The 24,762-nt window shown below is 39.1% G+C and overlaps 1 protein-coding gene across 2 annotated transcripts in view; it reads right to left on the bottom strand.

Moving 5' to 3' along the window:
* Positions 1-24,762, bottom strand: part of Thsd7b (thrombospondin type 1 domain containing 7B) — an 895,860-nt gene that overhangs the window by 30,452 nt on the left and 840,646 nt on the right. For both annotated transcript variants that reach the window (XM_031381328.1, XM_031381317.1), the window contains 3 exons: positions 22,356-22,497; positions 14,329-14,444; positions 12,088-12,205 (listed from right to left, as the gene is read on the bottom strand). In XM_031381328.1, the coding sequence (XP_031237188.1) occupies positions 12,088-12,205; positions 14,329-14,444; positions 22,356-22,497 (376 nt within the window). The remainder of the gene's footprint in view (positions 1-12,087; positions 12,206-14,328; positions 14,445-22,355; positions 22,498-24,762) is intronic.

Raw genomic sequence — 24,762 nt, 5'->3', positions numbered from 1 at the left:
AAGTCACCAACAGTCTTACTCAACTGCAAACATCATGAACTATAATGTGACCAGTGTGGCAAGTCATTGGGTACAATAGTGGTACAAATGGTACAGAGCTTCACAACCACTTTCTGATTGGATTTCAGGCCCACTCTACAGGAGGAAACATATACCCACACTGTAACTCTAGCCAAGAACCAATACTTCGGGAACTTTCAGGTCCAGATAATATTACTAAATGAACATAGTAAATTCATATCGCTCTACCCATAGATTAGTGAATTTCTCATACCTTATCAGTGAAGATATCAAGAAGTGAAGGAGGATCAGGGTGAACCAGTTTCTTTTCAACATGATAAGATCTCTGCCTTCATGAACTCAGAGTAGCAGTGGTGGTATGCAACAAGTCAAGCTAATTGATATTCTAGCAGGGAGAGAAGGCACTCCTGAGTGGTCCTCACCCAAACTGAGGAGCGGAGAGGAGGATGGTTTCTAGGGGAGGGAGAGTTGTTTTTCTTTAAGGGCATGTTCCCTGTTAGGTCAAACTTGCTCTGGTAATAGACCAATATTACGTAGCTCAAGTTGCACTTGTGAATTTTTAAAATAAAATAAAGAGTATATGAAGCTGGAGGCTGAGGGGGTGGGAGTGGATGGGAGGCATTATGGGGAGGAGGTGGGGGGGGGTTGGAAGGCCTTATGGGGAGGAAGGGATAAAGCGATGGGGGTTGATTGGGAGGCGTTATGGGAATGAAGAGGGTAAGAGTGACATTGTATGAAATTCTCAAAGGATTATTAAGAGTATTAAAAATGATGATGATGTTAATTTTTAAACCATGAAACCCTAAGGCCAGTCATCAGGAGTGTAACCACAGGGCTTACACTCTCTGTTGCTATCAAGATACAAAGATGAAATCTTCGAATGGGCCCATTAACAACAAGAAGCATATAGTAAATCTTTACTTAAGATACCTTGTTCTTCAAGGTTCTTTAAGGTTTAACATAAACATTTCTAGTGAAGGCAGGGAATCGTGAACAGGCTTGGAGATTCTACAGGCTTTCCCAATTCCCATTATATCACTTTTTCTTTTTAAGCCAAGAATATCTTCACTATATTGAATAGCCAATGCATTCCTACAATTAAAGGGTCACTGATTCTGAACTTTCAAGTTGAAAATGGAGCAAGAGGAAATGCAGATGACACCATGATATGGGCTTGATTCTGTAGTGTGTTATAGTTTGCCTATGTTCAGCCCAGGGAGTGGTACTATTAGAAGGTATGGCCCTGTTGGAGTAGGTGTGGCCCTGTTGGAATAGGTGTGTCACTGTGGGTGTGGGCTTTGAGACCCTCATCCTAGCTGTCTGGAAGCCTGTATTCTGCTAGCAGCCTTCAGATGAAGATGTAGAACTCTCAGCTCTGCCTGTACCATGCCTGCCTGGATGCTGCCGTGCTCCCTGCTTGATGATAATGGACTGAACCTCTGACCTGTAAGACAGCCACAACTAAATGTCCCTTAATTAAATGTCCTTTAAGACTTGCCTTGGTCATGGTGTCTGTTAACAGCTGTAAACAGTTCCAGGGTTCTGAGGATCCACTTCAGAGTGAATAGAACCCTCAGCCTACCCAGTCTCTCTTAGCAGTGATTATTGGAGACTACAAGCAGTAGGAGTCTTGACAACCAGGTTTATGATTATGAATCTTGCTGGGGAGCAAAAATATGGAAGGCATAGTCAAACTACAGGAATTAAAAATCACAGCAAGGATGGAGGAAGAAGATTTTTTAAAGCAGCTGAGGCACAGTGGAAAGAAACTGGGCTTGGCAGCAGTCATCTGTAGTTGGAAATAATTCTTTCAAATGAACAGCTAGAAAATGATGGGACTGTATGAAAGTCCTCTGAGCATGAATTTCCTGTTCTGTAAAATAAAACTAAGAATACAGGCCTTGTTATCTGAGGATAATTCAGGTTGGGAAAAATGTCATTTAAAAGTGAGTCTCTTTTAAATGGAAATGAAATTATTTTTAATAAGTACTAAAAAAAATGTTTAAATGGGATTCTTTTTCTGGAACTTAGAAGTCTGAAACTGAGTTTATCCTGTGCTGAGTACCATGCACACCATAATTATGACTGTGTGCTCACCATCAGGATAAAGCATAAATCAGCCATGTGGGTTTCTTACATAAGTTCCTGATTACACTATGAAAATCCATTTTCCACGACTGGTATTTGTAGCACGATCATAAAGTCTTTGATCTTTTAGTCACTTTTCATGTCTTGGCCTCCTTTGGATCTTCAGTGTGAAGACCACCCTTTCAATAATGCCTTTGCTGTGGGTCCCCATTCCACCTATAGCTAGGAATTGATTAACATTCCCTGACGAGTGGTAAAATGGCATGCTGACAGAAGAAGGCTGTGGAAAGGAGAATGGATTTTATAAGCTCATGAGCATCCTAATGTTATATAGCACACAGAGACCTAGACACTCATATTAAGAAGACTTGGGTGTGGAACATTCAGATGATGAGAATAAACTAGGTATATCTCATACTGCATATGAACATTCTACGAGGTATCTATAATATAGTAAAGTGTTTATGTTTTAACTTTTAAGATTATAATATAATTTACATTTTCCCCTTCTCTTTCCTTCCTTCAAACCTTTCTCCATACCCTTCCTTGGTCTCTTTCAAATATAAGCCTTCTTTTGTTCATCAATTCTTGTATATATCGTATATAGATATACATATATATATATATATACATATATATATATATGTATATATATATATATATATATTCCAAAATACAACTTGCTTAGTCTATACACTCTTATTTGTATATATGTTTTCAGGAATACTTCAAACAGGTTTGTGATGAATTTACAAGTCACGGTACCTGTTGATTCCTGTATCTTGTTGCTTATGGAGTGTCCACAGTTATAAAATTCATAACCTGCCACATTCCCTATATTCTGGCTGGCTTTTCCAGATGACAGTGAAGGGTGCTGCCACATGTATCCCAAGCTTCCATAGCGAGAAGGGGGAATTACTTTGGGCATGCTCTTGCCTTCTCTTGCTTGGACTTATGTTTCTCAATATAAGCATAAAAGAAGATTTCTCTTTTAAAAAACAAGCCTCAGACAACGGGAAAAAAAATCCAGCAGTCGCCCATTCTGCTTGTCCAGCTGGATCTCATTGCTCATCATGTTCTCCCCTGCAGCATGCTTCAGCTAAGAATTCTTCTGGAGTCTAAAGCAAAGTTGCAGAGTTAGCTGTTTGGGGTAACCATAGACAATTTTGATATGACTCAAGAAAATAACACAGGGGGTAGTGTTTGTATAGGTAAAGGGATGGTGGATAGAAAATGAGACTAACAAAAAAAAACATTGACAAAGATGTCCACAATCCTCCACAAGTTAGTGATAGGAAACATCTGAGCAACCCATATGAATCCACTGATCAATACCTGTGCACATAGCTTGCAGCCATGGAGATTTACTACCAAAGGAGCAATGGAACACCAAGTGACCTGGCCTTCTAACATTCTTACTAATATTTCTACTTTCCCTTCACAGTGATACCTTATTTATTTTTAATATGAGTACATAACCACCGGCTTGAAATGGAGTGTTTCATATGCAAGGAAACTTTGTGTTGTTGTTGATAATTTACTAGGAAAAGGATATAAAGCCACATAAGTGGTTTTCATGGGAGAAGGGCACAGACATGTTACTGTAAGTTAGTTTTTGCTAAAGGAAACTATGAAGTGTATGAATTTGGGTGACAAGTTCATAGGAATTCAGAGGGCAAGGCTAAAGGCAATATCAATCTTTCTCAAAAGACCAAGCAACTGAATTATAGCACCCAACACTCATGGCCAGGGCCAGATGAGAAAGCACTCGCTTTTGGAGTAAAGCCACCTGTGTTACAGTACTAACTGTGGTTCTTCAAAGATTATGTCATTTCTCTAAGCATCCATTAATCATGCCTTAAATCAGAATAGTAATAGGTGGGTGTTCCTGAAATGCAGCCCCAGTCTGATGTCCCGTTGAAGTGATTTGTTTGGTGGACTGATGGAATGCAGACTAGAGAATTACTGGGAGGGAGATGGAAACAGAGCAAGGAAGAGAAAGGAACTAAAGAAGAACAGATATGATCCCTGTATCTTGATATATGGATCATGGTAGCCATGGCACATGGTAGCCATGGCCATCTCCTTCCCTCAATAGCAAAGAGTGCTTTCCAGTGATGAGATTCTCAAGAACATGGGAACTACAAAGAAACATGGTGAAAGCTAGCAAGGTGAGCATGACCATCTGTCGGCTTCTCTCTCATTTCTCTTGTGGTTATGTACTACCATATGATTGAAGCTGTCCTTTAAAAAAAAAATCATCACCGGCGGTTCTTACATTAATATCAACTGTAGACATTGCGGGAGAGGAATTTGGGAGCAGGACTAATGCCTGACAATGCAGAGAAGTTTCAATGCTGAACAGTGATTTAAAACCAGCTCTTGACCACTGATTGAGCTTTGTTACAGATGAAAGATGTGTGGATAAGTCCCCTCTCAAGCTGCAGCCCATAGGCTCGAATGCTAGAGAAATTCCTTGGGTCCATCTGAAAACTGCTTCGAATTCCCAGACATCTTTTATCCTAGAGAACGCCCAACTCAGAAAGGCTAGAGACTGCAGAGGCGGCTGGTCTCCACCAGGATCATCTGTCTAAGAGCTAGGCTAGTTACTGGGGGAAGGAACAAGAGCATTTAGAGGTCAAGACAGACTGCACTATCAGAGGAGGTCTTTGAATGGTGGATGATTAAGTACTGTTACGATCTGCTTCGTGGCAAGAGCTCTAGGCTTTTGGTGGTAGACCATGACTTACCGGCTTGCCCACTGTTCAGTTCTCAAACATCACAGCAACTATGTGAAATACAAATGAAAACTGGCATGGTCCTATAATGCATATAAACTGTGTAAGTACTCAGGAAAAGATCCCCAAGCGTCCAAAGAGAAAAGGATGTAGAGAAGGATTTTAGCAATCTTGGAGCTGCTCTGTCCTTTCTTTTCTGAAGAGACCACCAGAGCCATTAATTTCTTGTCTATAATATTAATAGTTATCATCCTAGAAGACAGATGAGACATTACATCATATTCAGGAGAGTACGTTCCTAGGGATCTCTTTCTTCTTTTTTTTTTTTTCCAGAAAAAAATATCAATTCTTTGAGAATTTCATGTAATGTGTTTTGATTATATTCATCCCTCTTCCTATTTCTTAAAGCACTCATGTGCCCATTTTCCAAGGTAAGAGTTCCTCTGCTTACTCTGAAATGTATGTGTATATTATAATAATTTTCATCAAGTGGTGTAGCATCAAACCAAGATCATCTTCAAGGAAGTGACTCTAGAATATCAAATGTACAGGGCTACTAGCAGAACAAAAAGGTCCTTGGAGCTACCAGCACCCAGGTTCAAATGCAGCCTCTGCAGCTTACATACTCTGTCTCTTTGCTGCCTCTGTTACCACCTATTACCCAGCTCCACGTTAGGAGAACACACCATACAACCATTATGAAAAAGTTACTAAGGCAGATCTGGCATTGATAATTATGTTCTTGACCAATGAGTATTGAAAAAAAAAACCCACACTGATATTTCCCCATTTTATAGAATAAAATATCATGAGCGTCACAAAGGACCAGCTGGCATTTCCAGGCTCTGAAATTTGCCTTTGGAAAAGCAGGCTTTGAAGACAAGGTCCTGGGCCTTCGTGCCTAATTTTTCCCCATTCTTTCAAGCAGCTTCCTGATGTTGTGTTGTAAGAACCAACTATTCCATAGACTAACTGAGTCTGAATTTTATAACTATTAGTCTTGTGCCAAGTCAAGAAATCCACACCAGTCAAATTTTATGTAGATACTAAAGTAAAGGTTACTGATTTGCCTAGACATCTAGAAATATAATAATAATAATAATAATAATAATAATAATAATAATAATAATAATAATAATAATGATAGTAATAATAACAAGAAGGAAAGTTCTCATGCTTTCAAACTCTCATAAAATTAGTTTTGTTTTCATTGTGGTCTAAAATAGATGGGAAAAAATTACTTGACATCTGGGAAATACAAGAAGCAGGCTGGATTATATAGTAATGAAAAATAATATCAATTCATATACACTGAATGAAAAGTATCAAATAGTAAAGAAAGGAAACCCATATCCTGATATTAACATTTTTAGAGTCTTATTGGTTAAGTGATAATTATGAATAATTCATGATATGCTAAATATAGGGAGCTCTATATTCCACTGAGCCGATGAAAACTCAATAGACAAAGAACATGACTAATCCAAATATTAAGCTCTTCTATTACTAGCTTTGATCTTGGAGAGCTATCTAAAAAGATCCCTCAGAGAAGCTGAGAATCAGCCTCTCTCTAACCTGAAATAAATTGGATTCAAACTGTTCTGACCTTGAAATCTTTAACACAATTAAAAACTATGTGACAAACTCCAGGTGTGTGCTAAGGAGGCAGCTCACGAGCTTAGAAGATAAAGTCAGAACCGATTTCAAAATTTCCCTCAGTTCAGTGACATTCTGTGAGTTTGATAGTGAAGCGTGGCTCACTGGGCCAACAACCTGGTGAATTCATAAACAGAGGTAATTGTGTGAGCTTCTGCGTTTGATACAGCAGTCAGCCCAGGACTGCAGGGGCAGAAGGCTGACTCTCAGGTAACCCCTCACCCTCTTTAATGTGCCTGTGTACACTTTATCTCATCTTACCTCTCTGTCCCCTGGCCACAATCAGCAGGACAAAAAACCCAGCTCATACAGACGCTGGCACACCGCTTACCAGAGACAAGCCTGTCTGCAGTTATTTCCCAGCGATAACATGTAACCTTTCCAGCTCCAAGAATGAGCTTGTGCTGTGCGTGCTTGTATTTGATGGGTGCTGACTGTTATTCTTTCCAGACCAGGGCATGTGAGGATGAAGGCCTGACTTAAATACAGAATTTTCACAGCTTGGAGACAAGACAAGGAACCCCAAGGTTGTAGTAGGAAGGCTGCACTGGTGGGGAAGTTGGAGGGTGGTGGGGTATAATGCTAACCCTCATTCCTTCCACACAGTCTGAAGGGAGGCGCTTAGGAAACCAGAGGTCACGTATACAAGACCCCTGTGTACTGTGCAATCTACTCATTTATTTATCTATCAAATTCAGGCCAGATTTATACTCATTTTTATATTTCTGTCTGTAGGTTGTAACCTAAAGCCTTTTTGGAACACAAAAGGCTGTCAAAACTGCTTGTGGAATTAAATGTTGAACATCACTAGTTTGAAGGCCACACCTTTGCTATTCAAGTAGGGCAACTATACCAACTCCTCAGTGTCGCCCTCTCCTGACAGATTCTTGTAATTTTCCATGAATTTTAGTTTTATCACACCACTTAGTAGGCCTGATTCCTGTGTTGGTCCCATCGCTCATCTCTCCACTGGGATGCTGGGTTTTGAAGTTCGTATACTTTGTCCATGATCTTACCTGTTCCATGCAGTTCGTTCTGAGTTCTTAGAAAGGGGCTTTATATTCATTGTATCCAATGAGTAAAATACATGATGTAATTTATTTCTCCCCTTGACAGTTAGAGAAGACATCAGGAGATACCAGGATAGTAGGCATTAACTGTTCAAAACCTTTTCTCATGGCCAGAGGAATGACTGAACGCATCCACATCTTAATTACTGGCAGGTTTTCCAGAAGTCAGGGCTATGGCCGGTTTTTAAACTGTAGTTTTATGCCTAGCAGGTTAGAACACAAAGCTGTCTACAGATTAAGAAATAATACACCCCAAGAGATTATCCCATTTATGAAAAATTTGTTTGAATGGATGCCTATCTGATTCTATACTTGCATGGCTTTAGTTTAGAAAATAGCTTTTCTTCTGAAAAATTATATTTGTTTGTTACTCTGTGGGGTTTGGAAAGCTGAATTTAGGGTGAAGCTGGAATTATCTACATGTCTCCCACCGTGGGACTCAGGTTGGGGGGGTGTTTGTGGGGTTTCTTTTTTTTTTTAGATTTATTTATTTATTATATGAAAGTACATAGTAGCTGTCTTCAGACACACCAGAAGAAGGCATCAGATCTCATTTCAGGTGGTTGTGAGCCACCATGTGGTTGCTGGGATTTGAATTCAGGACCTTTGGAAGAGCAGTCAGTGCTCTTACCCGTTGAGCCATCTCTCCAGCCCTGTGGAGTTTCTGATAGACAGTTTCAGTGTGATTAGTCCTCCACATTAGCAAAACTGCTTGAACACAGAAAGCGACATTTTAACACTAAGCATCTGCTTCGGGGTTTTACATATAATGGCGAAGTGTTGGAATATCATGATGAGCTGCTATTACTCAGTGACTTGTTTCAGTGACACAATTAGGCTTTTCAGAAAAAAAAAAAAAACCAAACAAACCACAAGAAGTGTATTTTCTGTCTCCACCTGTTAGACACCTTCTTAGGTGTGGAGAGTAAAAAACTTTGTTACTTAGGTAGAGAGAAAGGGAACTCTCCAGTGACGGGTGGGTTGCCTTTAGGCTTAAGATCTCGGCTGCGGACTCCTCTCCCCTTGCAGCTTACTTACAGTCTAGAATCCCTTGGGGGAAGGACAAATCACAACTGAAGTTCTGGTAACCCATGAAGTGTGCCGCACTGGGACAGAGGAGACTAGAGCACCCCACAAGGGTGCTGGCCATCAGATGAGTATGGGTGGTAGCCATCAGATGGAGATGAAGGACGTGGCCATTAGGAAGCAGCAGAGGTGGTGATGCTGAGATGCTCTGTGTAAGGGGATGTGCCAAGGAGGAACCAGGTATGATCTGACCTAGAGAGTGCTGGGAAGAGTGTGTGCTGATGCAGAGGGAGGTGGCAGGGCAGAGGACGCAAAAGAGATGGACGGTGTGGGCTAGCTCTCTCCCCGGAGGGTCACCCTCTCAAGCAAACCTGTCCTTTAAGTGCTTTTGCATGTTATCCTTTACTGCTCAGGAGCAGAACATCCCACTAGAACCCTTGGTGAAACTGCCCTGCATATATGGCTGAGGTGTGTCACCTCTGGGCTGAACAGAGATGGCTGTGGTAGTAGGCATCCACATGTGAACGACACTATCGTCTGTGTGAATCTTCATTAGCATGCTCTGTCTTTTTTTTTTTTTTTGGTTTTTTGGTTTTTCGAGACAGGGTTTCTCTGTGTCACCTTGGCTGTCCTGGAACTCACTCTGTAGACCAGGCTGGCCTTGAACTCAGAAATCTGCTTGCCTCTGCCTCCCAAGTACTGGGATTAAAGGTGTGCGCCACCACCGCCTGGCAAGAAATCTGTAACTGGTTGTGATCAATTAGTTGTAAATACCACTACTCTCCGACCAACCTTTTTTTCTTTATTTTATTAGATATTTTCTTTATTTACATGTCATATGATTTCTCCTCTCCCAGTTTCTCCTCCAAAAAAAAAAAAACCCCCCAAAACAAAAAAACAACAAGAACAAACTCCTGTTCCCTCCCCACCTCCCTGCTCGCCACCCCAACCCTCTCTTGTCTTGTTCAGTGTCTGTTTACTATCAGTGGTCCTCTGGCTAGACTATAAGAGGCATGGGATCAGGGAAACTATCACTCGTTCCACTGTGGCCCCCTTAAGACCCACCTTACGTTGTCAAGCCCATTTATAGTTGTTTAATGGATATATGAACATGTGAGCAATTAGAAGTCAATAGGAAGAGACTCGATGACGCGTTCACTAAGATATCACTTAGGTTAATACCAAAGCATGTTGAGTTAGGGGCTAGAGAGATGGCTCAGTGGTGAGGAGAACACATTGCTCTTGCAGAGAACCTGGATTGTTTCCAGTAGCCAAGGCCAGAGGCTTACAATTATCTGTGACTTCAACTTCAGGAGATCTGATGCCCTCTCCTGACCTCTCTGAGAACTTGCACTCATGCACAGACACAAAGACATAAATATCTACAGGGTTAAAAAAAAAATTACAAGAATAGTGAGTAAAGTAAAAGGATGGTTTATAAAAGTTAGAATAAAAGTGACCAAGTCTATTGGAGAAGTCAAACAGGTAACCTAGGGGCTTGGGATCTGCAGTGGTGGATAAGGAGGTAGAAATAAAAGCAAACATTCCAACAATGCAGGCGGTATACTGTATATGCTGGAGAGCTCTACACCAATTTGATACAAGCTAAAGTCATTTGAGAGGGGGAGCCTCAATTAAGAAAATGCCCCTATAAGATTAGATGGTGGCAAGCCTGAAGGGCATTTCTTAATTAGTGACTGATTGAAGAGAACCCAGCCTATTGTGGTCATGCCTTGCCTCGGTTTTATAAGAAAGCAAGCTGAACAAGCCATGAGGAGCAAGCCATTATCAAGCATCTCTTTATAGCCTCTGCATCAGTTCCTGCCTCCAGGTTTCTGCCCTGTTTGAGTACCTGTCCTGACTTCCATCAGGGATAAACTGCAGTGTGGAAGCATAAGCTGAATAAACTCTTTCTTACCCAACTTGCTTTGATCATGATACTTCATTACAGTAATACACACCATAACTAAGATACTGTGTGACTTTTTAAACCTTATGGCAAACCATAAACAAAACCCCTGTGTGGTTTAGCATTCCAGCACTGTAAGATATACCTGAGTTCAAGTTTATAAAGAGAAGGTATGCATTTTGCCTCCTGCTGTTAGAGGCTTCAGTCTAACCCAGTTGCCTGGGGCACATGGTGGCAAACTTCAGCCAAACCTATGTATGATAGAGCAAAACTGCTGACTCCAGCAAAATTAAACACCTGAAGAGCTGCAATCTGAACCTGGGTTGATCTGACTTTGAAATTGTCTCTCCTGGAAGCCGCCTCTAAAGCATGGTTTAGGAATTGTATAGAACAATAACTAGCTCAGGGTCCTAAGACATAACGTTTGTTTTCCTGAGGCTTTTGTTTATATTTGTGCAGAAGATTACAGTGTGTTAGCTATTAGTATTACTACTACTACTACTACTACTACTACTACTACTACTACTACTACTACTACTATTGGAATCTGAGATTCCCATTCTTTTATTGTGAGTGATGCTCTTTGTAAAACAACCATTGTCCTTAGCTACATTTTCCCAGTGCACATCATGGCTTCCATTTTCATCTCTATCCTCTCTAGGATCTTACAGTAGAGTTCTCAGAGGAGCTCCTGTTGCAGGCTGACTCCTGCTTAGCCAAGACTCCACTGAACCAAGACTAAGTGTGGATAACCCAACTCTGCCCATTTGTACAGTGTAGAAAGAAACTCAAACCATAACCATCTCAGGACTTCTAGAAAACAGCTTTGGAGTATTGCTGGTGAGTATTGAGATTCAGATCTTAATGTCTTCTTCTACCTGGTCCCTTATTCCTCCTCTACTTGTTGACTAACCATGATATCAAGATTTCTTCCTAGGTTTCTACTCTAAGTTTCTGACATTTACTAGCTGATAAACTGCAACCTTTCAAGACTCTAGTCCATCCTGTGTTCATTGCCTAGGATGTGGGAAGCAGCTGGCTCTCTCAGAAACAATATTTCCTGTCATAACCTCCTTGCCCTGAGTTGGGAACAATGACTACACCTTCTCTCATATAAAAAATACATAAGGAAGGGAAGCACACTACTTCCAACATGACTCATAAGAACATCACAACAATGTTACCATCCAGGGAAATGATGTTGACATTCCAGGGTCTCTGTCAGCTCATGTGATTGATGAACTCTTTGAAACAGAAACAAGCCCTTTCTATACATGGGTAGAAACAAGTTTTGAGTCACTGTGTCCAGTTCTACTGACATAACACATAGTCTAAAACCCCATGTTTTCAACTGGTAGAGTATAGGATTTTCTGATGGGATATTGACTCACAGTTTAGCCAGCTCTTCTGTGACCTCCCACTGTTAGAGTCATTTCTTCCACCCTTGCTGATCCCTCAGCATGCTTAGAGGTCTTTTCTCCTCTGGATCAGCCCTGTGTTAGCTTCACCTGTTCACTATAGCTTTTGCCAGTTGTCAAGATACTTTTAGGAGTAGGAACAAACAGGGGGAGCCAAATACCTCCTTGGCCACAGGTTTGTGAACACTCTGTCCATGTTGTCCATCCTGAGAGCTGACAGTTGACCACACATTCCACCAGACAGGGAATACTCATCCTCTGGGGTTTTTCCAGATTACGCTGCAAATGCAATGAGATACATCTTCAATACTAGCCAGATGGTTGGTTATTCATTTACAGGGGAGAGTGCCCTTTATTCTGTAATAACCTTTCCATGTTGTGGTGTGAGAACAAACACCCATTGTCTTATAAATTGGTAGCTATCAAAACAACTATTGTTATTTCACTAGTGATGTTTGGTCAGCCAAAATTTCATACTATGAGCTCTGAACCCTAGCAAAGACCCATCACTCAGGTGCTAGGAAAATATGAAGTCACATGACGCAGAGATCTACCATGTCGTTCAGTCAACAACAAAGTAGGAAGGTATGTCATCACTCCATACAGACATCCTGGGATGGGCTGACAGTATACAGAGAGATTAAAATTATCAGCAAGGCTAGTAGTACTCAGAACAGGAACAGGGATAAAATAAATGATTCTTCTGAGATCCCAAATGACCAAGTGGGCAATATAATCACAGTTCTAATTAGTCAACAAAATGATGACAACAAAACAGTTTGCTTTCTTCCCTGAAATCAGTGTTTAGATATAATTTATATATTGTATTATGATCAAAGTGGAAGATATTTCAGTGAAGGAACAAATTACCCAAGAGTCAGAGAGTGAATACTGAGATCTGTGTGCTGTGTGACTCTAATAGAATGTATGTTTAATTAGGAAAGCTTTGGCACCTAACACATGTTAAATAATATTAGTACATCTACTCAAAGCTAAAATTAGTTATCACAGCATGATGACTCTCTAAGTGACTAACACAGAAAGCGCCATAAAGGAATCTGTGACTCTTGATGTGATACAGATATGCTATCTAGATTAATAATTGAGGACTTCTTTAAATGAATAGTCACTAAATATCTGTTTGATACATGCCATTTAGAAGACAAGGAAACTGATTTTTAGTAAGAATAATTTACATCTCTTCTTGCATCAAAAGAAAATATTTTTTGTACACACATAGGCAGCTCAACACTAATAGCTAAAGGGTTCATAAACAAAACAGGGACAAAAATAAAATCAGCAGCTCACCTGAACTTCTACAGTCCAACAGTGTGCTCCTGTTAGCTAAAACACCCTTATCATTTATGCACTGTGAAGGAATGTTAACTTGGTGGGGACAGGTCTGAGCGTGACCATTGTTTATCTGGAACAGTAGTAGATGGTTGACTTCTTTCTTGAGGCAGTCAGTGTATTAGAGACAGACTAGAGGAAATAAAGTCTTCAAATAAAGCAATGGCAGTTGGCCAATAGTTGTCTATAGAATGTGAGCCATTTTCAGAATGTTATAGATTGGGGTACCCAGTCTTGGAAAGATTGGTTTATAGTCAGCATCAGAGATGACAGCTGTACTGCTGGTTAGGGAGTGTGACAATACTGATATTTAGGGTTGTTTTATGCATGGCAAGGAAGTCTTTGTTTTAGTTTCTGCTGAATCCTCTAATACAACAACTGAGAAAGACCTTTGTTACCCTGTCAACATGTTACAAGCATTTTTGTAGATGCCTGTGATTACTGGCACCCTATCAATCCTGCAAGTTGTTTCTGTGACACATGCAATGTAATAATATGCCTATTTCTACTGAGCTCTTCTATATGCTGAATTTACATCTGGGAAGGGAGGGTCAGCTTCTTTGAAATGGGTCTGACTGTAGCTTTTCTCCAAATTCCATAAAATTAGAAAAAGTCAGAACCTCCTAATTTGAAAACTTACTTGGAGGTCTTTTGCATAGATTGAGAGAGAGGAAAAAAGATCATTGTACAGTTTATCATCTGGTGATTATTTGTGAGGAAATTGTCAGTGTTTTCTACATCCAGGGTCAGCATCTATCCTGTGTGAAGAAGATGTGCTTATCACACAAGCAAAATGAGTCACCTGTCAATATAAGAAGTCACACCACAAGTAGTAAAGGCACTAACCCCAACAGTTTGCTGAAAACCAGGTATATTTTAACAAGTTCTCGGGAGTAATGAGTTCGTTTCTTACTCTTTTGAGTAAGTCTAATCCAGTGACATACAACGGCAGCGCAGCACTTCTTCCGTCAGTGTCTGCAATGTCTGTCAGGTGTTGTGACGCTCGAGGACTAAGGTTAAGAGAGCCTATCCCACAATCCCACAGGAGTTACCTGCTCACAGTGGTCCATGCTGACAGGCTTGCCATCACTGCGCACACAGCTCAGCAGGCGGGTCCTCACGCCCTGGCCACAGGAAATGTTTTCACTCAGCTGGCATGTGCTCCATTCTACAGGAAGAGGACTATAAACACTGAGTTTCAAAGGTCTAGGTTTGTTTGCCAACCACACCCAAGCTCTGATAATCTGTATAGGTGGAAGGGAGAAGTCCACAGACAATTTTATAACTTCCTGAGTCTCTTTGCAATGCCTCATACAATTACTGTGTTAGAAAACAAATGTGTAAACAAAACTGAAATACACAGACTGCATGAATGTAGTGTTTGTTTTCTAGAGGTAAAACAAAACAAGATACAAAGCAAAATGATTATACTGATCATTTGGTAGGATAGGAGAGACACTAAGCAGAAGAATAAAGAAATACTAGTTTAAGAAAAAAACTATTTGTTACAGACAAATGAGAGAGAAAACAATCAAGCCATGGCACCAATTTTGTTTGTGCCCCAGCCCCATATTTCCAAATCTTAACTTCCAAGGGGGTCGAAGTAAGGAGTGGAACCTTGTGATAGTGATTGGATCAAGACAGTGGAAAGCTCAGAAATGGGATTAAAGTCTTTGGGAGAGACTCTAGGGAGCGTGTCAGGAGACATCCTGAGAAAGTGCTATCTGTGGGAATGTAAGGTTTATAGGATTGCCTAATGGTATTTTAAACTGATCATGGCCTTGTAAAGTAATTCATCCTGCCCTCATAATTAATAGGACTTAAAACAACCAAGAAAGGAAAACTTTCCTTATAGGCATGGGTATGAAAGATCCTTGACTGTTAATAAAAACATCTTCAAAAATATTTCTCTCTCTCTCTCTTTCTCTCATATATATATATATATATATATATATATATATATATATATATAACCAACTAATGTATAGTTAAAGAAAAATTGGGGCTGCAGGGATGGCTCAGTGGTTAAGAGCACTGACTGCTCTTCCAGAGGTCCTGAGTTCAATTTCCAGCAACCACATGATGGCTCACAACCATCTATAATGGAATCTGATGCCCTTTTCTGGTGTGTCTGAAGACAGCTACAATGTATTCATATATATAAAATAAATAAATAGTTCTTTGGAAAAAAATATGCTTTTCAATATGGTACATTTTTGTTGTATTTCTGAAGAATTGCTATAGAAAATAAAGACTCAAAGAAAAAGTATGAATCTACCATGCTGTCATTCATCTATGAAAGAACTAGACACTTGCACCATGAGTGATCTCAGCTGTTCCAATGTGCATGAAACAGGGAAGTTTTTGGCAAAGCATCTTGCTTGTGTAAGCATACTATGGTATGTTCCTAAGTATTGATGCCAATGCTTAGACCTACCATGCTCATGTATTTGGTAGCATTTTTACATATCCCCTGGTGGGGAGATGGTAGGGAGATGGTAAGTGTTAATAGCAACTTTCTTGGTTTAGGCACTGCCTGTATGCTAAGGCAAACATAGTGGCTAAATAATTCATTTATAATGTGATTCTTACTGCTTCTCTACCTCTCTACTATCCATGACTGGTCAGGACTCCCATTTTTTTTTTTTAAATTTACCTATGGGGAAAATATATTGTAGACGAGTAATATACCGAAACAATGAAAAACATGAAATAAGCATACTTTACTGCAGTATCTTTTAAAGCCATGCTGTTCTTCAGAGATTATGGGTGGCCTTGATGCATCTATAAGCCATGAATGGATGTTTGTTTTCATGAAAGTCAGCTGGAGGGTGGGACCAGCCAGGAAGCACAGGCTGCAGAAGCAGCAGGGCATCTGGGACAGGATCCTTTCTACCTTCCTCTACAACTAGGAGGGAGGGCAAATCCATAGCCCTCTGTGCACCTTTCCTGCAATTGGAGAGCTTGTCTCAAGGGAGTGCTCTGACCACAGGACTCAGGAGGGACAGGGACAGCTGATCCACAGCCCTCTGTGCACTGGTCTTACCAAAGGAGAGCTGATCTCCCAGAAGTGCTGACACCAGCTTACAGACCCACAGGAGAAACAAGCTCCAGCCAGAGACAGCAAGAACATCTAACACCAGAGATCAACAGATGGTGAAAGGCAAATGCAAGAATCTTACCAACAGAAACCAAGACTACATGACTTCATCAGAACCTAGTACTCCCACCACAGCAAGTCCTGGATATCCCAAAATACCAGAAAAGCAAGATTTGGATCTAAAATCATATCTCATGATGCTGATAGAGAAATTTAAGAAGGACATAAATAACCCCCTTAAAGAAATACAGGAGAACATAGGTAAACAGGTACAAGCCCTTAAAGAGGAAACACAAAAATCCCTTAAAGAATTACAGGAAAGCACAACCAAACAGGTGAAGGAATTAATCAAAACCATCAAGGATCTAAAAATGGAAGTAGAAAGAATTAAGAGTTCACAAAGGGAGACAACTCTGGAGATAGAAAACCTAGGAAACAAGTCAGGAGCCATAGATGCAAGCATCATCTACAGAATACAAGAGATAGAAGAGAGAATCTCAGGTGCAGAAGATACTATAGAAAACATTGACACAACAGTCAAAGAAAATGCAAAAGGCAAAAAATTCATAACCCAAAACATCCAGGGAATCTAGGACACAATGAGAAGACCAAAACTAAGGATAAAAGGTATAGAAGAGAGTGAAGACCTCCAACTTAAAAGGCCAAGAAATATCTTCAACAAAATTATGGAAGAAAACTTCCTTAACCTAAAAAGAGAGAGAGAGAGAGAGAGAGAGAGAGAGAGAGAGAGAGAGAGAGAGAGAGAGGCCCATGAACATACAAGAAGCCTACAGAACTCCAAGTAGTTTGGAACAGAAAAGAAATTCCTCTAGTCACATAATAATGAAAACACCAAATGCACAAAACAAAGAAAGAATATTAAAAGCAGTGAGGGGAAAGATCAAGTAACATGTAAAGCAGACCTATCAGATTTATACCAGACTTCTTGCCAGAGACTATGAAAGACAGAAGATCCTGGATTGATGTCATACAGACCCTAAGAAAACACAAATGCCAGCCCAGGCTACTATACCCAGCAAAACTCTCAATTACCATAGTTGGAGAAGCCAAAGTATTCCATGACAAAACAAAATTTACATAATATCTTTCAACAAATCCAGCCCTTCAAAGGAAAATAAAGGGAAAATTTCAACATAAGGAGGGAAACCACATCCTAGAAAACAGCAAGAAAGTAATTTTCCAACAAAACTAAAAGAAGATAGGCGCATGAACAGAATTCCAACTCTAACAACAAAAATAACAGGAAGCAACAATTACTTTTCCTTAATATCTATTAATATCAATGGACTCAATTCCCCAATAGAAAGACATAGACTATCAGACTGGGTATGTAAACAGGACTCAACATTTTTTTGCATCCAGGAAACCCACCTCAATGACAAAGACCTTAGAATAAAGGGCTAGAAAACAATTTTCTAAGCAAATTGTTCCAAGAAACAAGTTGAAGTAGCCATTCTAGTAACGAATAAAATTGACTTTCAACCTAAAGTGATCAAAAAAGATAAGGAGGGACACTTCATACTCATCAAAGGTAAGATCTACCAAGATGAACTCTCATTTCTGAACCTCTGCGCTCCAAATGCAAAGGCATCTACATTCATAAAAGAAACTTTACCAAAGTTCAAAGTACACATTGTGCTTTACACAATAATAGTAAGAGACTTCAACACCCCACTCTCTGAAATGGATAGATCATGAAAACAGAAACTAAACAAAGATACAGTGAGACTAACAGAAGTTATGAAACAGATGGATTTAACAAGTATCTATAGAACTTTTTATCCTAAAACAAAAGGATATACCTTCTTCTCAGCACCACATAGTACCCTTTCTAAAATTGATCATATAATCAGTCACAAATCAGGCTTCAACAGATATAAGAAGATTGAAATAATTCCTTGCATCCTATCAGATCACCATGAAATAAGGCTGCTCCTTGATAACAACATAAGCAATAGAAAGCCCACATACATGTGGAAGCTCAACAATACTCTACTCAATGATAACTTGGTCAAGGAAGAAATAAAGAAAGAAATTAAAGACTTTCTAGAGTTTAATGAAAATGAAGCCACAACGTACCCAAACTTATGGAACACAATGAAGGCAGTCCTAAGAGAAAAACTCATAGCTCTGAGTGCCTTCAAAAAGAAATTGGAGAGAGCATACATCAGCAATTTGACAGCACATCTGAAAGCTCTAGAACAAAAAGAAGCAAATTCACCCAAGAAGAATTGAAGGTAGGAAATAATCACATTCAGGGCTGAACTCAACCAAATAGAAACAAAAAGAACTATACAAAGAGCTAACCAAACCAGGAGCTGGTTCTTTGAGAAAATCAACAAAATAGATAAACCCTTAGCCAGACTAACTAGAGGGCACAGAGACATTATCCTAATTAACACAGTCAGAAATGAAAAGGAAGACATAACAACAGAAACCGAGGAAATCAAAAAATTATCAGATCCTACTACAAAAGCCTATACTCAACAAAACTGGAAAACCTGGATGAAATGGACAATTTTCTAGACAGATACCAGGTACCAAAGTTAAATCAAGATCAGATCAATGACCTAAACAGTCCCATATCTGCTAAGGAAATAGAAACAGTCATTAATAGTCTCCCATCCAAAAAAAGCCCAGGACCAGATGGGTTTAGTGCAGAATTTTATCAAATCTTCAAAGAAGACCTAATACCAATACTCCTCAAACTATTCAACAAAATAGAAACTGAAGGTACTCTACCCAATTCATTCTATGAAGCCACAATTACTCTTATACTTAAACCACACAAAGACCTAACAAAGAAAGAAAACTACAGACCAATTTTCCTTATGAATATTGATGCAAAAACACTCAATAAAATTCTTGCAAACTGAATCCAAGAACACATCAAAACGATCATCCATCATGATCAAGTAGACTTCATCCCAGGGACACAGGGATGGTATAATATATGGAAATCCATCAACATAATCTACTATATAAATAAACACAAAGAAAATTATGATCATCTCATTAGATGCTGAGAAAGCATTTGACAAAATCCAACATCCCTTCATGATAAAAGTCTTGGAAAGATCAGGAATTCAAGGTTCATATTTGAACATAGTAAAAGCAATATACAGCAAACCAGTGGCCAACATCAAACTAAATGGAGAGAAACTTGAAGCAATCCCACTAAAATCAGGGACTAGACAAGGCTGCTCACTCTCTCCCTACCTATTCAATATAGTACTTGAACTCCTAGCCAGAGCAATTAGTCAACAAAAGGACATCAAAGGGATATAAATGGGAAAGGAAGAAGTCAAATTATCACTATTTGCTCATGATATGATAGTATACTTAAGTGACCCCAAAATTTCCACCAGAGAACTCCTAAATCTGATAAACAACTTTAGCAAAGTAGCTGGATATAAAATTAATTCAAGCAAATCAGTGGCCTTCCTTTACACAGAGGAAAAACAGGCTGAGAAAGAAATTAGGGAAATAACACCCTTCACAATAGTCACAAATAATATAAAATACCTTGATGTGATTCTAACTAAGCAAGTAAAAGATCTGTATGAAAAGAACTTCAAGTCTCTGAAGAAGGAAATCGAAGAAGATATCAGAAGATGGAAAGATCTCCCATGCTCATGGATTGGTAGGATTAATATAGTAAAAATGGCCATCTTGCCAAAAGCAATCTACAGATTCAATGCAATTGCCATCAAAATTCCAACTTAATTCTTCACAGACTTAGAAAGAGCAATTTGCAAATTCATCTGGAATAAAAAAAAAACCTAGGATAAGTGAAGACTATTCTCAACAATAAAAAAACTTTGGGTGGAATCACCATCACTGACCTTAAGCTGTACTACAGAGCAATTGTGATAAAACTACATGGTATTGGCATAGTGACAGGCAAGTAGATCAATGGAATAGAACTGAAGATCCAGAAATGAACCCACATACCTACGGTCACTTCATTTTTGACAAAGGTGCTAAAACCATCCAGTGGAAAAAAGACAGCATTTTCAACAAATTGTGCTGACTCAATTTGCAGCTAGCATGTAGAAGAATACAAATAAATCCATTCCTATCTCCTTGTACAAATCTCAAGTCAAAGTGGATCAAGGACCTCCACATAATACCAGATACACTGAATCTAATAGAAAAGGAAGTGGGGAAGGGCCTCGCGCACATGGACACAGGGGGAAAATTCCTGCAGAGAACACCAATAGCTTATGCTCTAAGATCAAGAATTGACAAATGGGACCTCATAAAATTACAAAACTTCTGTAAGGCAAAGGACACTGTCAGTAGGATAAAACACCAACCAACAGATTGGGGAAAGATATTTACCAATTCTATATCTGATAGAGGGCTAATATCCAATATATACAAAGAACTCAAGAAGTTAGACTCCAGAGAACCAAATAAGCCTATTTAAAAAATTGGGTACAGAGTTAAACAAAGAATTATCAACTGAGGAACATCGAATGGTATTGGTGAAGCACCTAAAGAAATGTTCAACATCCTTAGTAATCAGGGAAATGAAAATCAAAACAACCCTGAGATTCTACCCCATACCAGTCAGAATGGCTAAGATCAAAAACTTAGGTGACAGCAGATGCTGGCATGGTTGTGGAGAAAGAGGAACACTCCTTCTTTGCTGGTGGGATTGAAAGCTGGTACAACCACTCTGGAAATCAGCTTGGCGGTTCCTCCGGAAATTGGACATAGTACTACCTAATGCCCCAATTATACCTCTCCCGGACATATACCCAGAAGATGCTCCAACATGTAATAAGGACACATGCTCCTCTATGTTCATAGCAGCCTTATTTATAATAGCCAGAAACTGTAAACAACCCAGATGTCTCTCAAGAGAGGAATGGATACAGGAAAAGTGGTACATTTACACAACGGAGTATTATTCAGCTATTAAAAATAATGAATTTGTGAAATTCTTAGGGAAATGGATAAATCTGGAAATTATCATCCTGAGTGAGGTAACCCAATCACAAAAGACTACACATGGTATGCACTCAGTGATAAGTGAATATTAGCCCAGAAGCTCGGAATACCCAAAATACAATCCTCAAACCAAAAGAAACTCAAGAAGAAGGATGACCAAATTGTGGATACTTTGTTCCTTCTTAAAAAGTGGAACAAAATACCCATGGAAAGAGTTGCAGAGAGAAACTATGGAGCAGAGACTGAAGGAATGATAATCCAGAGACTGCTCCATCTGGGAATCCTTCCCATATTCAATCATCAAATCCAGACATTATTTTGGATGACACCAAGTGCTGGTTGATAGGAGCCTGATATAGCTGTCTCTTGAGAGGCTCTGACAGTACCCAACTAACACAGGGGTAGAGGCTCACAGCTATCCATTGGACTGAGCACAGGGTTCCCAATGAAGGAGCTAGAGAAAGGACCCAAGAGCTGAAGGGTTTGCAGTCCCTTAGGACGAACAACAATATAAGCTACCTAGTACCCTCAGAGCTCCCAGGGACTAAACCATCAACCGAAGAGTACACATGGTGGAACTAATGGCTCCAGCAGCACATGGATAGCAAAGATGGCCTAGGCAGTCATCAATGGGAGGAGAGGCCCTTGGTCCTGTGAAGTTCTATGCCCAAGTGTAGGGGAGTACCAGGGCCAGGAAGTGGGAGAGGGTGGGTTGGTGAGCAGGGGGAGGGGGGAAGGAACAGGGTTTATTTTATTTATTTATTCTTTTATTATTTTTGGAGGGGAAAATGGGAAAGGAGATATCATTTGTCATGTAAATAAAGAAAATATCTGATAAAAATAAATAAATTATAAAAAAGAAAGTCAGCTGGAACTAAGGTCTCAGTGTTTCGTATCCCATACATATGTTGTCCTCTCCCTCCCCAGTGCTAGGAAAGCATGCACACACCAAGATTATCAAAGTTCAGGGAAAACAGTCCTAGTGGGATTCAACTTTACCTGTCAGATTGTACTGGAACTGGAAACAGTTTTCATTGAGTATACAGGGTCGCACCTGCGAGTCTTCCCCACACGTTCTTGCGTTCAGCGAGGGTCTCAGCAGATGCCGAGTTCTTCTCTGCATTGCATGGGGGTCACATGACTATGAAAGGGACGAGCAGGCAGACAAGGATCCAAGTGAATGAGACATTATTTGGTTATACGTGCACACGCAGACACTGAACAAGTTACAGAGAGGGAACTAGTTACAGCAATGAGGCTGTGGCTACACCTGCAAATGTTACAGCTTGTGGTTAGAACAGAGAATGATTCTGTGATGCAAGGTGGATTGTCTTCTACATCCATCTCATCTAACAGCCAATATATTTCATCTTTAAATGAAAAAAAAATGACTTCAGTTACTCTAGTACAACAGAAATAATTACACAGAATATTAAAATATGAAAAATATTTGCAAAAATCACAGGATAAACAGCTCCACATAAGAATAAAATTATAAAATTAATATGGATAAAGTAGAGCCTTCTTTCTATTTGGTAGCTCTCTGACCCAAGGGGATGAATCACTATAAGCTTGTCCAACTCCCTCAAAATAAATGTATAAATGCAAATCCAAAGATTTAATGAAAAACCATCTTCACCTGGGACCATATGTCCCCGCAATAGTTTTGGGACACTTAATAATGCTAGAGCCAGATAAATCTATTTGCCACATCTCATACAACTGGCCTACCCACAGAAGTGCTTCCAGTTCCTCCTTGGGAACAACCTTCATTCAAATGTCCTTCAAACCCTTTTCTTCATCTTCCCCATAGAACTTAGTCCAGGATTACTAACCCCACAAGAACACCTCTAATGATGCTAAATTCTTTTCTTGTGTTTTGAGAAAGTTTCACTTATGTTCATGGATCTGTTGATGGATTCAATTCCAAATACATCTCTCTTTATATGGATACTATTTCTTTATTACCCTCTGTCTTCTTTTTCTTTAAAAAAAAAAATCATTAGGGCACTAGGGACAACAGCTTCTGCTTCTCTTATAACCCAGTGAAAATTTGGAATAAACTATGTAAAACAGTTTTCTAATAAATATCACAAATACATTCACAACATGCAATTTCAGATCCTAAAAAATTCAAGGTTTATAGACACAAAGAATAACGGGGATTGAATTGTGATCACCAAATAGCCATTTCTATGTGTGAGATGTCTTTTTATTTCTTCTTCTTCCTTTGGCCTTTTCAGGTATCATACTAAAACTACAGCTTGTGTACTGAATCTTGGTTAATTCCAAATGATGGTATTGGATTACACTGAACTATGGGGGAAAATTCACACATTTTCTTCTAAAGTTTAGATAACTGCAACACCTTTGCTATCCATGTGATTTCACACTCAAATAATCTGTCAATATTTTAAAATTTACATTTAATTGTATTACATTGTATCAAGATAATCAAGAAGAAGCAATCAATTATATGCACACAAATCCCATTCTAATGGTTACCAATAATTTATTTCTATTTCACCATGTAATTTGAATTCATGCACTTATTGAGAATGAATAAAAACATAACTGATTGGTCAATAAAGGAAAATAATAGAATCATGGTAGACTTTCTATATTAGGGCTCTGTTGCATTTGCTTCTTATAAAGTAATCAATCAGTATTTGAAATAAGTGACTATATACCAGGACCCATGTATCTGCTTAGTCTAATCCACCAGATAAAAGAGAAGATAAAACAGACACACAAGTCAAATGAATCTACAGGTCAGCAGTAATCTGATTTGAACATTTTCACACTTTAGAATATTTGCATAGACTTTGGGAGTTGGTATCTCTACTCTGAAAATACAAAGTCTGAAACATCTTGAAGTCTCAAACCTGTAGTAGTACAATAGCACATGGTATACTTTCCTTCATCTAAACTCACAGGAGCCAAGTGGATAGGGCTAGGGTGTGATTTGATGAAATTTTTAGGATTTCATCCATCAAATGTACACTTGTTTAATGTGGCTTTAAATTATCCTCTTTGGTTTAACTTTCTGCTCAGATAATCTAGGTATATTGAAATCAAACATTTCAACTGGTTCCCTTATCAATTCATTATCCATAGACACAATTAAAGAAGTACTCATGGTGATTGGAATTTATACAAACAATGCAAACTCTTTTTAGAGTCTTCTCATGAAAGAAAAAACTCTTATGAAATTCTTTTAATGAAAATTATCTTGATATTAATAAGTGTGAGATTGTTATTTCCTCTTTTCTTTTTCTACTATTTGTCAAAACTCAGTGGTCATGTTTTTAATCACTTCCTTTTATTTGATAGCTATTGTAAGATATTCAAAAAACAATGATTTTTACCCTAATATGGTGGCAAGTGAACAAGATGGAGGAGGAGG

This window comes from Mastomys coucha, unplaced genomic scaffold (genome assembly GCF_008632895.1).
Source record: "Mastomys coucha isolate ucsf_1 unplaced genomic scaffold, UCSF_Mcou_1 pScaffold1, whole genome shotgun sequence".
Lineage (NCBI taxonomy): Eukaryota > Metazoa > Chordata > Mammalia > Rodentia > Muridae > Mastomys > Mastomys coucha.
This window is presented reverse-complemented; position numbering and strand designations above follow the sequence as displayed.